General features: G+C 49.1%; 1 protein-coding gene across 1 annotated transcript in view; it reads left to right on the top strand.

Annotated features, from left to right (window-relative positions):
* Nucleotides 1-12,157: 12,157 nt before the first annotated feature.
* Nucleotides 12,158-14,178, top strand: part of DRGX (dorsal root ganglia homeobox) — a 40,238-nt gene continuing 38,217 nt past the window's right edge. Inside the window, 1 exon segment of the mRNA XM_066349888.1 lies at nucleotides 12,158-12,191. Coding sequence (XP_066205985.1) covers nucleotides 12,158-12,191 — 34 coding nt within the window.

Genomic DNA, 14,178 nt, shown 5'->3' with positions numbered 1-14,178 from the left:
ATTATGATTTTATTTTTTCATGGACTTTACAGAACTGACCTATGTGACCCAGGAACTATGGCCCCTCTGAAAGGGTGTAAACAGAGAGCTCCATCTGCTGGTGAAAGCTTTCCCTAAGACCACCCCCACCCTGGGGAGCTTAGTGGGTTCCTGAGGACCACTGTTAAATGACCCTCTTATGGGGAGAAATCAGCTAGTGGCCTGGCATCTTCACTGCTATTTGACCTTATGAATGAAAATCATTCTCCGTCACCCTGAAAAGAAAAGCCCCGGCATCATGCCTGTTCCAGGACCTGCCTCCACAGCAGTCCACCTTCCACCCAAGTGTCCTTCTGCCTTGGGTTTCCTGACTGTAACTTCTGTCTTCAATCAACCTTTTTACTCAAGCACCAATCTGGAGGGTCAGGGCTTCCATCTGAACCTCCATCCCCTGGCCTGTGTGTGGGTCCTCAGCAAAAATACCTGACATCCCAGACCATTTTAGTGACTGTTTCTGGTTGCAATTTTGCCACCCCCAAATAAAGGGGCTGACTCAGGCTTGTGGGATTTGCATTATGGACCTGTTTTCCATTTGGAGTTATGTTCATTGAAGTCTACTACCCAGCGTAGTCTGGTCCCCTTGTGAAAGGATGGAAAGCTGTAGTGTGTTCAAGGTAAAGGGGAAACCAAAAAGAAAAATTTACGTGGAAATGGGCTTTCATATAAACAGGAAAAAGTGCAAACAACTCTCAGGAATTTTTTTTTTTTAGGTGAGAGGAGGGGAGACAGTGAGGCAGACTCTCACAAGTGCCCTGACCAGGATCCACCTGGCAACCCCCATTTGGGGTTGATGCTCCAGTGCCGAGCTATATTTTAGTGCCTGAGGCTGCTGTGCTCCAACAGAGCTATCCTCAGTGCCTAGGACCACACTTGAACCAATTGAACCACTGGCTGTGGGAGGGAAAGAGGGTGAGGGAGAGAAACAGATGATCACTTCTCCTGTGTGCCCTGACCAGGAATTGAACCCAGGGCATCCATATGCTGGGCCAATGCTCTATATTGAGCCACCATCCAGGGCCTCAGGAATCTTAAATATAGCTTATTCTTTGATGAAATAGTTTATCTACTAAAAATGTATCTTACAACCATCCCACAACAGTCCAGACACTGATAATTATTTCCTGTTCTCCATTGTGGCAGATATGGAGAGTTGTCTTTTAATATCCATTCTCTTTTCTCCCATAATAATAGAAACTGATGTTTGTCTTGGCAAATGGATGTCAAGATAAAAACTGTTTCTAAGCCTCCATAATGGCTAGATGTGAGCACAGTTCTGGACAAGAGGATGAGAGCAGGGGTAACACATGCAACATCTAGATCAGGGGTCCTCAAACTACGGCCCACGGGCCACATGCAGCCCCCTGAGGCCATTTATCCGGCCCCCGCCGCACTTCTGGAAGGGCACCTCTTTCATTGGTGGTCAGTGAGAGGAGCATAGTTCCCATTGAAATATTGGTCAGTTTGTTGATTTAAATTTACTTGTTCTTTATTTTAAATATTGTATTTGTTCCCAATTTGTTTTTTTATTTTAAAATAAGATATGTGCAGTGTGCATAGGAATTTGTTCATAGTTTTTTTTATAGTCCGGCCCTCCAACGGTCTGAGGGACAGTGAACTGGCCCCCTGGGTAAAAAGTTTGGGGACCCCTGGTCTAGATCCTGGAAGAGCAGCACCTTTTCATGGCTAAGTAATATTCCACTGTGTGTGTGTGTGTAGAAAAAATAATGAAATCTTGCCATTTGTGTCAACATGGATGCACCTAGAGAAAGACAAATCATCTATCATTTCACTTATATGTGAGATCTAAAAAACTAAACAAATGAACAATCAAAACACAAGACTCATATACACAGAGAACAAACTGATAGTTGACGTAGGGTTGGGCAGTGGGGGGATGGGCAAAAAGGCAGATGGGATTAAGAGGTATAAACTTATTGTTACAACATAAATAAGTCACAGGGATATAATGTACAGCACAGGGAATACTGTCAATAATATCTCGGTAATTTTGTAAGGTGGCAGATGGTTACTAGGCTGCTTGTGGTGATCACTTTGTAAGGTATATAAATGTCAAATCACTATGTTGTACACAAGGCACTAATATAATATTGTAGGTAATCTATATTTTAATTAGAAGACCTTTATGTTCAAGAATAAAAATTTGAAAAAATATCTATTCAGGAATTGTAAATTCAGATGCCTTTTGATATCAGGCTGAAATCATCATCGTGTGACAGGCAAGATATTCCACAGGGGCATGGCATGGGCCTCGGCCAGTGCTGTTCTGTACAATTGTTTTCACATGTTAAACATTATCAAACAAAGCCAATATCAATTCTGGTCAAACAAAAAACTTTTTACCAAGATAGCCAGGTGGCAAACTATGCATTCACACATACCTCTTCCCTGCAAACACTATTTTCTGGTTGAAAGGGTGAAGGTGGTGAGAGGTCAAAGCCAATGCAAATGCTCTTGGGAGAACTACTGCAGAGACAGAGGAGAGAGGCATGCCTTGTACAGAGAGGAGCAGAGCATAGGCATTGCCAGTGAGAAGCCAGATACAGAAGTGTGTGTGGGGGGGGGGAGGGGGGGAGTGACGGCAACGCCAGGGAAAGGGAGCCCCCTAGAGTAAGCACAGAAGTGCGGAAGTGGAAGGGCTGTTACCCACTCCCTTTTTACCAAGATAGCCAGGTGGCAAACTATGCATTCACATATACCTCTTCCCTACTTTAGTGTGATGAAAGGAAAATCACATGTGTTAACTACGGCCACATATAGGGTGCATTTTACCATTTCCCTAAAGGATTTCTGAGATGAAAATAATTTTTCTTTTGCCGTTGAGAAAAAATGATGTTCAAAAATTTCAGTAGCCACAAGGATTTTGGACACAAAACACCATATCCATTCAGCTATTTTACGCTGCAGGGTGGGGAAAGAGAAGGTGCTAGAATGGTGTGGGTAAAGCTGGACAGAACACGTTAGGAGATGCATTCTTATAGCTTATACCATTGTAATGTATTCTCGCCTATGAGACTGCTGGAGTTTCTGCCTTGGCTGTGAAAACGTGCGTCACTATGGTCATCTTGGAGGTGAGTGCTTGCAATTATTCAAAAGCCTTCAGCAAGGGGCTTTAAGAGGTACAGAAGAGAGGAGACGACTGATTGGCTCTTGATTCATGTGCTTATTTATGGCCTGACTTGTTCCAGAGAGCATTGAGGGACAAAAAGACCTGCACTGCTGAAAGAGGCATTGATCGCCAAGTGCTCTGTTTATGTCTGTGTCCTCTAGTGCTTGAGCCTGTAGATCTTGTCTTATTCATTTATGCATTCAACAGATTTTTACTACATGCCTACCAGGTGCCAGGCATTAGGCTAAAGGCTTAGAATATCATTAGGAGCCTGAGCAGATCTACTTTCTAACTTCATGGCTTTACAGTCTACTTAGGTAGATAAAATTAATTTTAAAAAATCACACAAATATATTAAAAGGTTTAAACACAGCAGCAGTAGAGACATCTCTTTTCTTTTGTCCCCAGAATATGGCTGGAACAAACATGGTTCTCAGAGAGCATCTGACAAAGGAATTGGAGAGTGAAGGAAAAGAGGAATGCAGGGGCCACAGGATGGACACTTGGTAGGGGCTGCACTGGGAACCCCCATCCCCCCATCCAAACTGAGCCTTTGTCCATCCCTGATTTAGCTGCCCCTTCTGCAACAGCTGGGGCTCACCCTTTCTGGCTGGGGCTCCCTGGGTCAGGCTGCTGTGGGGCTCTCGGGCAGTCTTGAACAGCTAGGGGCCCCTCCAGGGGCAACCTGTCACTGGAGACCTGGCTTTAGCAAGCCCCACTACAATTGTTACGAGGAGCTTTCCTGACAAACCAGTCTCTTCTATCCCTGGGGCTTTGTTGACCAGTGCATCTTCGTCTTTGAGTGCTGCTGGCCCTGGGGCCCCTGGGGCTACGCAGCTCCTCTGGAGGCCCACAGGGATAGACAGTGAGTGGAGAATGCCCTTACTGTATATCAGTGTGCCGTGCTGAGCCTTCCCTCACCAGGCTTTCCTGTGGGGGCTGGGGGCTGGCGGCTAGCTGAAGACAAGACTGAGTAGCCTGGCCAGCCTTGCTCAGACATCGGTCAATTTCATCCAATAAATATTTATGTTGGGATGTAAGTGTGCTCTGAGAGCCTGCTGTTAGGTGAGGCTGAGGTCAGCAGGGGAACAGAGAGGCATTGAGTGCCCTTCCTCTGCAGTGTGCTGGGGAGTCCTGTGATACACACGTGGTCTGTCCGGACTAGGCTAGGCAAGGTGATGACGAGCTAAGTCCCAGAGAGCACCAGACAGTGGGAGAGAGCAGTGAGATGGGTGGGGGCTGGGTGACATCCTGGAGAGGGAGACTAACCATGGATAGGCATCAGCTGTTCTGAAGGGAAGAAGGAGGGTCCAACAAGCCCAGGATTGCAAGAGTGTCCCAGAAAAGTCACAGTTATGAAGCACCCACTGTGTGTGTACGTGTGCATGCATGCACACATGAGGATTGGGGAGAGAGAATAAGCAAGCTACTGATGGCTGGGTCAGATACTGAAGGACAGGCTTCATAGACAAGGAAAGGGGAGTTGAAGAAGAAGGCATATTTAACCACAAGTCCACCTGATTGAAAACCTACTTCCCTCCTACTGTAGATGTTTACATTATTCAAGTCTATTAAAAATTGGAAGGCTTTCACTGTGTTTACTAATTATTCATGTAGCAGATATTTCTTCAATAATCATATCAATTAAATCCTGTACATTTACTGAGCACTTAGCATAGGCAATCAACTGTGTATTTTGTTTCAGAAGAAACATATCTTAGTGAAGAGGTGCAGTAAAGAGTGTTGAGCTTGGGGCTGGGGAGTTTGGGTTCCTGTCCTGTTTCTGTGGTTTATGGGCTCCAAGAGTCATCTCCCCATGCCTACTCTTAACAACCTGTATCTTTGTTATTTAATTCTTACGGAGAACTTTTCACACCAAATTGCTGATCCTGAGAGCTGTTTTTCCTAGAGGTCACTGGGGAGGTAACTTAGATTTGGAGACTGAGGTCTTTCTTCTATTTTTGGCTGGGCCCTATCTGAGATTTTCTTGAATTGATTTTGTTTTCTTATCAGCAGTTCATTACTATTTCATCTTTAATAATGGTCAGCTAGATTTACCAACTAAATGCTTATAAAAATGATTTTTCCCCCCGAGTCAGTGATTCCCGTAGAACCATCAGAGTAGTACTGGATATTGAGATCTAAGAAATGGAATCCCTCAAATGCATCTGTAGGACATATCCCAGACCAAGGCGAGGTCCAGCCTGCCACCTTGCCCAAGATTCTCACTGCCACTAGAACTGGAAAGCAGGAAGCTGAAGGCTGGTCCTGAGCCTTGTCAAGCCTCTTCTACTCCAGTGGGATGGCTTGAACACTGGAGACAGATAAGAGATTATCTGTGGGCTCTGCGGAGAAAGGGTGAGTCTCCAACTGAAGCTGCATGAAGGTATATGAATGTGAAGGCCCCTCCCCCACCTGGGGTGGGCTGTATTCTTATCTTAGAGCTGCCCTTCCAGAAAGCTCTCTAGGGCAGTGGAGAGAAGGCCCAGTGAATCCAGTGCATCCTGGTGGGTTACCACATGGTGCCAGTTTCCCGTCTTCCTTCCTGGACAGAGTCTCTAGGAGCTGGTCCTGAGGCCTAGAGCTCAGGTCTGTGTCCCCTGCACCAAACACAGAGTGGGGGCTACATAAGTGTTTGTTGAGATGGACTGAACTAAATTCTAAAATTCCAGAGGCTTTGGACTTAGTCTCTCTCAATACATATCTTTTCCATCCTAATAACTGACAGGAAGTTATTATCAGTCTGGAAGATATGATAGACTCAGATAGAATTTATGTCAGAGGTAGGAAAGTCTGATGCCCACAGGAACCAGGTGAGTCACACAGATGTGAGAGGTGGCCTGAAGAAAGTAGTGTGGGATATCAGGGCCTGCGGTCCAGTTGTGTCGACATACCCAGTCTATAGGCAGCAATTTGAATGTGTAAATTTTTTTCTGTTGGTCAAGTAAAATACCTCTGAGCCAGTATAAAGGCCTCTGGTTTATATTTTCTAGCTAAAAAAGTATGTACTGAATAAAGCTGGACAAGCCACAAATGAAGCAGGAAGCAGGGGGAGATGTCAAGAAACAAGCTTGACAGACTGGCAATGGGTAGAAGGAGGAGCCACAGAGGAGCTCTTCCAGGGTGATGCTGTTTTAGCTCCACTTGGGCTTAATCCTCAAACTAGCCAGGAGAGACAGGTGTCATCTGTGTGTACCCCAGGCAGCTCTGGGCAGCATTTTTCCAGGAACATGGCCCTACTGGGTGCATGATGATGGCAAGACAATAATGATGATACTAATGGGACAGTCAGAGCTGGTGTTTATGGAGTGGCTGCTATGTGCTGGATATTGCTTTCTGTGCTGTCTTATTTTTTCTTTCTCTCTCTTTTTTAATGAGCTTCATTTTTTTATTTTTAATTTTTTTTTTTTGAGGAGTTTATTGGCTGGCGACTACAGGAGCTCGGGCAAACCCACATCCTGCAGCCTAGTGAGCTTTATTTTTGAGTGCAGTTAATTTGTGCACAACAAAATAGCAGAAAGCACAGGGTCCCATATCCCCCTGCCCCACACAAGCACAGCCTTCTCCATTATCAATATCCTCCACCAGAGTGACACATTTGTTATAATCAATGACCTACATTGACACATCATAATCACCCAGAACCCATAGTTTACATTAGGGTTCATGCTTGGTGTCATATATTCTATGGGTTTTAACAAAGTATAATGACATGTATCCACCACTGGAGTATCAAAGAGAATAATTTCAATGCCCTAAACATCCTCTAGTACTGTTTTTAATCCTCCCACCAGCTCTTGTAAGCATTTTTATCCCTCTTCCCAGAGGATGTCATATAAGTGACCTATTCAAGTTCCACCAGGTCATGAGGCTGGGAGACTGCTAGAATAGAGCTATGCAGGTACAGACTCTGCAGCAGGTGCAATGCTTTCTTGTTCTGTGAGGACTAGGCAGCCCTGAGCTGAGCTGCATGATTCCTCTAGAACCAAATGAGAAACCACTTTGTCTTGTGCCCACTGCCTGTGAAGTTATTGAAGGTTGGGTTGCATGTAAGTAGCTGCTTTTACTTTTTACATGACAGTAAAACTAATGAATGATAGGGGAATGATAGGGAATTCCTAAGATAATAAAAATGTGTATCTATCCCTGCTGTATATATATATATATTTGCTGTTCACAGTCCCCTGTTTATCTGAAATTTCAATTAACTGTTTTTTTTTTTCAAACATATTCTATCATATTTAGCTAACTCAAGCTTTCCTGGCAATTTCCAAATCTACAAAATGACGATAGAATGTGGTGTCCATACTGGGAAGGCATATGCAGCACCTTCTGTCTTGGGAGAGCTGTGTGGCCACAGGGGCTACAGCAGAGATGGCTTTAAAAAATTTAATAACAAAACAACATTACAAACCATCGGAATTCTTCCAAAACACATAATTAGGATTCAGTGTTTTTTTTTCTTTCTGAAAATTGAAGAATTTTATCTGCTTTACCCCAATTGTTATGATTTTATAACATATTTACTTAAATTGTTTCTGCTAAAGAAAGTTTTAAAAGCGAGATTGGAAAAACTCCTCTGAGAACAATTTAGACGTCAAGTCCAAAACACATATGTTCATGCAGTTTGGTTCAAAAGATGTCTACAGTGGTGCTTCCAAATGTTTCTCCAGTTTTCCCAAAACAGAGCAAATGGTAAGATATGAACATTATGTCTTGTGCTTGACGCATCAACCTGGAGCCTCAGAGACCTAAAATTTTTCTAAGGACCCAAGAATCAATTTAAAATAATTCATCATTCAACTAAGGCGATTTAGGACTTATAGGTATAGATGTTCCAACCATCTAGCATTTATTGCTGCTCTCAGTGTTTTGAGATGTCAGTTTTCTCCTCATAGAATAAGTTTAAAATTAGAAAAATCAAATACCCATTAGAGAAAAGCAAGTTTACTCTCCTATTAATTGACACAGACTTTAAAGCTCCTATCATCCAGGCAGGAGCCCAGCGGTCCCCTGCAGACATCTTCTGGGGCTAGAGTAGGGGCAGCAGCAGCCCACGGGCCTAAGCTGGAGCTGCCCACGGGCCTAAGCTGGAGCTGCCCGCGTGAGAGCTGAGGTTTGAGCGTTCAGTGTGGGGATGCGCTACTGGGCGTGCGGGACCACGCTCTCTGCAATGCCGGCACTTAAATCTTAGGGGGCGGGTGTGCTACTCTCTTCCCGCCTTCATTATTTTATTTTTTTAAAAAGTGAACAACCTTGAAAGTGAAACTCCCCCCTCTGTGCTGGTTTCCCTCTGCTCTGCTAGACAGGAGGTAACAAAGCAGCACCCCTGTTTAGTAACCAGAAAATTATTCTTCCAGCTCATGGAGACTCTGAGTATTAAATACGGAGAGAAGCGGGAGGACCAGTCACAGAATGGTCTCCTTCCAGAAGCTGGAAGCGACCCATGTGGGGGTGGGAAGTGCCCATGGTGGGAGAAGCTGTTGAAATATGACCCCGTGGTTTTAACTTGAAGCATTTCTGTACTAATAGAAGGTCTCTACCCCCAATAATGTCTTCCGTCGCTTTGGTTTTGGGACACGTCACATTCCTCATTAAAGCAATCACTGTTAAAACATAAAGCAACACAGGATTTATTTCTTCATTAAATTGATGATCCGTATATGAAGCCAATTAACATTCTGAGTCTGGCGAACATCAAGTGTAAAGAGGTTAGAGAAAATTAAAAGCAGTCACCTTGGTCTTTAGATAAAGAAAAATACACTTTTAGGTTGTAAATCATCAGAGTTTCTAAGCGGGACAAATCGGTGAATTTGGTTAACTGAAAAAATACATTTTACTGCACAAGAATTAAGGAAAAATAACCTTTTCGTTACTAACGCCCCCCCCCCCCCCCGGAGGAGGACAGGAGCGAACATATGATAGATTCAGTCACCTTTGCCCTGGCCGGGGTCGTGAGAGACCATCAGACGCGGGAAAGGGGGGGGGGGGTTCGCGTCTCCAAGTTTGCTGCAGTCTTTCCTTACTAACATCGCTGGGCTGTCTGGTTTTTCGCTATTTTGTCCAACAGGCTCGGGCGCAGGGGACGGCGGTGCAGGCGAGGCCCAGGGTTTCGGGCTGGCTCCGAGTCCCGTGCCAGGTGGGTGTTGTCCGTGAGCCCGGCTGGTGGCCGGCCAGGGAGGCGGCCAGGCTGGCCTCGAGGGGTCCGCGACAGGCCGGAGCCGCCCGCGAGAGCCGCGTGCCGAGACTGGGGATCGAGATTCCGGTCCCCGCCGGGAGAATGAGCGCGCGTCCCAAGTAACTTTCTCAGGTTTGGCCCAGAGAGGACCCCAGTCGTTCCCCGGGCGCCCAGGACCCCGCGGGGCGGGACTGGCTGCCGCGCAGCTCAGGGCCCCTACCGGCCCCTGGAACCCGCCGTGCTCCCCGCGGCCGCGGGAGGAAACGGTGTCGCTGTCCAGGGTGCTGAGGGCCGCCTGCAGACCCGGCACCAGCCTGTCCCGCGCCGGGACAGCTCTGCGCCTCGTCGATTCGGCATCTATCAGGGCTTGGGAGCCGCGCACGGGCCGACACGGCGCCGGCGCCTGGTGGCGAGGGTCCCCGCCCAGGTGCGCCTTCGCCGGCCCGGAGGGCTGCCTCGCCTCGCTTCGCCCGCACCTGGCTGCGGGGACCCACCGGGCGCTCAGGCTGAGCTGCCGCCGGGGCAGGAGGGAGGGCGCCTGGAGGGTGTCAGCGGGCTCGGGCGCGCAGAGGGACCGCAGGCTCTTCCAAGGGGATCCAAAGAGCAGGGTCCTCTGACGGACAAAGGGAGAGAGACAGGCGCGCGAGCGGAGCCGCCGGCACGGAGCCGAGGAGGGTTGGCTCCAGCCCTCTCTGGGTCGGGGGGACACGGCTCAGCGGCCCCGCCCGCGGCGGCACTCGCCGCTCAACCTGCAGGCGCGCGACCCGCGGAGCCCGCCGCCTGGACTTGCGAAGTCCGCGGTCCTCTCTCCGCTCTGAACCCGGCCGGAGTTTCCAGCGGTTTCTTCCACTTAGCGGGGCCCACTCCCCGAGCCCGGGTGGGCTGTGCCCAGGAGGGGCCACGGAAGGGCACCGGGCTCCGCTTGCCTCTGAAGGAGCAGCGCCGCGGCTTCCTCCACGCGGCTTTTGGAGAAGTGTCCAAGGGCAGGCCAGGGCCCCAGCACTCTGCCTTCGAGCCGGGAGCGCCTCTCCCAGGCGGGTGTCCCCGTGTGGGCCTCCAGGCCTTTTGTTTTCAACGCACTGTGCGGTAAGGTCAGCTCTGGACCCCAGGCGGCTCCGGGACACGACCCACCGCCTCGTCGCGGCTCCTGAACGCAGCATCAGAATGTTTATAAAATATTCAATTTATGCAGTCTGTCCAAGAATCCATCGTCCCAAAATAAAATCAGCAGTCTAGACGGAACACAGACACCAGAACTTATCAACAGTTGTCTGACTTGCATTTTCTGATGCATTTTGAGTGGGTCATAATACCAACTTTATTTTCAGTGGTGCATAAATTAATTACACGCATTTAATAACCAAAATATCATTATATTCCCCCTTTAATATCATAAAGGCTTTCCGCCAGGGAAGCACTTAATAGTGCAGGGGGCCGTAACGGGCTATTATCCTGGTGTAATGCTATTACAGAACCAATTATGCGCCATTAGACTTGCTTTTTTTGCAGTTTATGTGATTTGATCCAACCCCGCGCCCCTGACTTGAAAATTTCAGCCCGGTACTTTAGAGTTTAATTTTCACCCAGGCAGAGGAAAGGGCGGTCTCTCTCTGCTGAGCGTCTGCCTCGGATGCATTTTAAAAGTAATTGCGAAGGGTCCCACCGCATATCATTTGCATCCAGAAGCAACCATAAATTCAAGGACCCCTTGCTGAGAACAAAATCAAACTTTCCTTTTGTACGGTCGCTTGGAAAGGGAAGCTACGTGCAAAGAGTCCCCCCCAAAACCCATCCGGGCGGCGAAAATTAGCAGCGCTTTGTCAATACGCAGCCCAGGAGACTCCAGGCCTCTGACAAGGGCGTGCCCAAATATAAATCCTCCCGGAGAAAGGAGGTTTGCGTCAGGAGACGCAAGTGGGGGTGCAGTGGGGTGTTAAGATAATAACGCTTTTGGGGTGTGTGTGGTGTTAGTGTCCTCTTTTAAAAGAAAAGAGAAAAAAGATTCCTGATGTTTGTTGAGAAATGACAGATTTTTTTTTTTTTTTTTTTTTTTTTTTTTACACCACGTGGGCCATTTGTAAGGCCCAATAGACCTATCCAAGTTACTCGCTGTAGACAGCGCTGGAAATAATCAGATTAAGGCCAATTATGCGTGAGATTATAAAGGCGAGTGCTGAGCGGCGGCGCGCTCTGTAGACAGCAAGACATCTGGCCACTTCCCGAGTCACTTTTCTGGGCTCGCGGGCGCCAGCCGTGCGGAGGCCCGCCCGCCCTCCACCGCGCACCGGAGGCGGTCACGCTCCGGCCTTCCCCGCCGCCAGCCGAGGTACGCTGGGCTCCCGACTGGCTCGCCGGGCCCGCACGTCAGGCCTGGGGGACTTGGGGGCTTCCTGGCCGCGGCCGCCGCTCGCGCAGATGGCCTGGCGCTTTCACCGGATCCGGCTGCGGTGGCCTGGGTGCCGCGCTCGCGGCGGGGGTCCTGGAGAGCCGGGAACTGAGCGGGTTTGGTGCTGGGGCCCAGGTGGGAGTACGGCTGTCGGGGAGGTATATCCGAACCGAAGGGCGGTCCCGCGGGGACCCGGTTTGAAACGGCGCGGTCGGCTCCCCTCCGACCCCCACGGCGGGCGGAAGGCTATGGGAGGGACGTGCCCGCAGGGAAGCTCCGGTGCGCTCCACCGCCGGTCTAGGGCCCAGGCAGAGCGAGATTTAGACTATTGTTGTTTGCTTTGTCGCCAGGCCGAAACTAGGAGCGTCCGTCTGTCCCACGACCACCCTCCCGAGTCGGGGAGGTCCAGAAGAGTCGGCCGTCGGAGATGTTTTATTTCCACTGTCCGCCACAGCTTGAGGGTGAGTAAGCGCCACGCTCCCACCGCTCCGAAAAGCCTGTGCGGGCCAGAAAGGACCCACGCGACAGTGACAGTGGGGTTGGCAGGTGTTGGGTCACCACCCTGCCATGGGGAGAGCCTTAGAATGGTGGTTAGGGGCGCCCCTGGCTTCCTACCGGTACCCCGCTATAGCCTCTAACCCCTTCGCCACCTGCCTCCCACCTCTCTCCCCGCCTGAGCTGGGCGGCCTCGGGCTGTGCCGCCGGGACCAACAGGATCCTCCTAGCACAGATGCTAGTGTCACGCCTTTAATCGCCCCACCCCATAGGGGCCGCATCAATCTTTCACGGTGTTTTGCAAATGTCCCCAAAAGCCAAGGTGGCTTAAGGAGTTGGCTCGAATTGTCCTGGGTCAGATCAGAGCCGGAACGATCCATCGCAGGCTGCTCTCGCAGGCACTGGGCAATGCTGCCAGGGTGGCAGTGGTGGTGGGCCGGAGGTGAGGTCTGTTCCTTGTCACCGGGGTTTTGGAGAGCCAGGTGACCCTGCTCACCACCGGCCCAAGTGCCCTGGTCTGGCTTCATCTCTGTGACTCACTGGATTTCTGACCTCAAATACCAACCACTCCTCACTCCCAGGGGCAGGCCCCATGGCCAGGGTTTGGGTCTTGAAAGGTCTCCAAGCTTTAGAAGAAATTCCATTTCCAGATCCCTGGTGTGGCCTGTGCATGGGTTGTTAGGTGGGGGCAGGTGAGAAGGGATCTTTAGTGCCCCCAGGGTAGGTAGGGGAGTGGAAATTCCCAGGAGTGTGTCCTCCACAGAAGGGGGGGATGAGGATGCCTCAGGCAAAGGCAAAGCCACACACTCTGGCTCTTTATCAGCACCTTAGGCCTAGCAGTGGTCTCAGCCATGGGACATTAGGACTTTTCCAGATGTGGAAGTGATACCGGTACCTGGCTTTGGCAACCTATTCCTTTGATTTACTTGTGAGGTGGATGAATTTTGGATATGAAGAAATCAAGGGAGGCCTGGGGCAGGACAAAGGTGGTGAGATACGGCCGCACCTGAGATATCAGAGGGTGCTTGTCCACATTGCCCTGGGTTACCCTGAGCAGTGGCTGAGCTTCAGCTGGGCAACTGCACAAGGATTTCAGAAGTTGTTGTTTTTTCCAAAGAAACTTTGAAGAGTAGGGTTGTCGAGAGGGGGCTACGGAGGACCAGTGTGTAAGCTCTGCCAGCTTGATCAGCATCTCCAAGAGGGAAAGGAAACTTGCCTGCATTTCACTTCCTTGTACCTTCAAGGACCCATGGCAGCTGGATTTATGCAGAGGTCAGAGAGGTACATTCCCTGAGCTCCCTGAAGGAAAACCCTCCAAATGTGTGGTGGACACATCTTCCCTGTGCTTCTTTCTGTACCTAAGGGTTGAACTGATGGATACCCAGTGACCTACCCTTCTAGCCAAAGTGGGGAAGGCTGAGGTCTGGGGTATTTAGCAGGTGGTGGGCAGACTAAGGGGAGAGCCTTGTTTACAAGGCAGGTTTCAGAAGCCACTGAGGGGGAGTTGTCGCTCCGCCCGCCTGCGGTGAGTTGTCACCCCAGCACATACCTGCTTTACCTGCTCAGCACAGGCAGCTGACTTGGCGTCCACACCCTGGGCACCTCCTACATCAACGCTGATTCTGACGGTTATAATCAGAAAAAAAAAAATAGATCTTTAAGAACTTTATTATTTTTTTTAGATCTCTTTGCAGATGTGTAGAAGGGGTTTCATGCTGCTGGAGGGAGGTGCTCTGCTGTAGATGGAGAGGCTAAGAACAGACTTTTGGGATATGATATCTCACTGTAGCCTAGCAGCATTTTAATTTTAATTTTTATTAATGGAGAGAGGCATAGAAAAAAACAGGCACAGAAAGTTCAGAATTTCACTTCTCAGATAATTTTTTCTCATATTAAACAAAGACTACGCCACATACCTGCTTAGGAAATAAAAATAGAGCAGAAACCTATACA

The sequence above is a fragment of the Saccopteryx leptura genome, chromosome 9 (assembly GCF_036850995.1).
Source record: "Saccopteryx leptura isolate mSacLep1 chromosome 9, mSacLep1_pri_phased_curated, whole genome shotgun sequence".
Classification (NCBI taxonomy): domain Eukaryota; kingdom Metazoa; phylum Chordata; class Mammalia; order Chiroptera; family Emballonuridae; genus Saccopteryx; species Saccopteryx leptura.
This window is presented reverse-complemented; position numbering and strand designations above follow the sequence as displayed.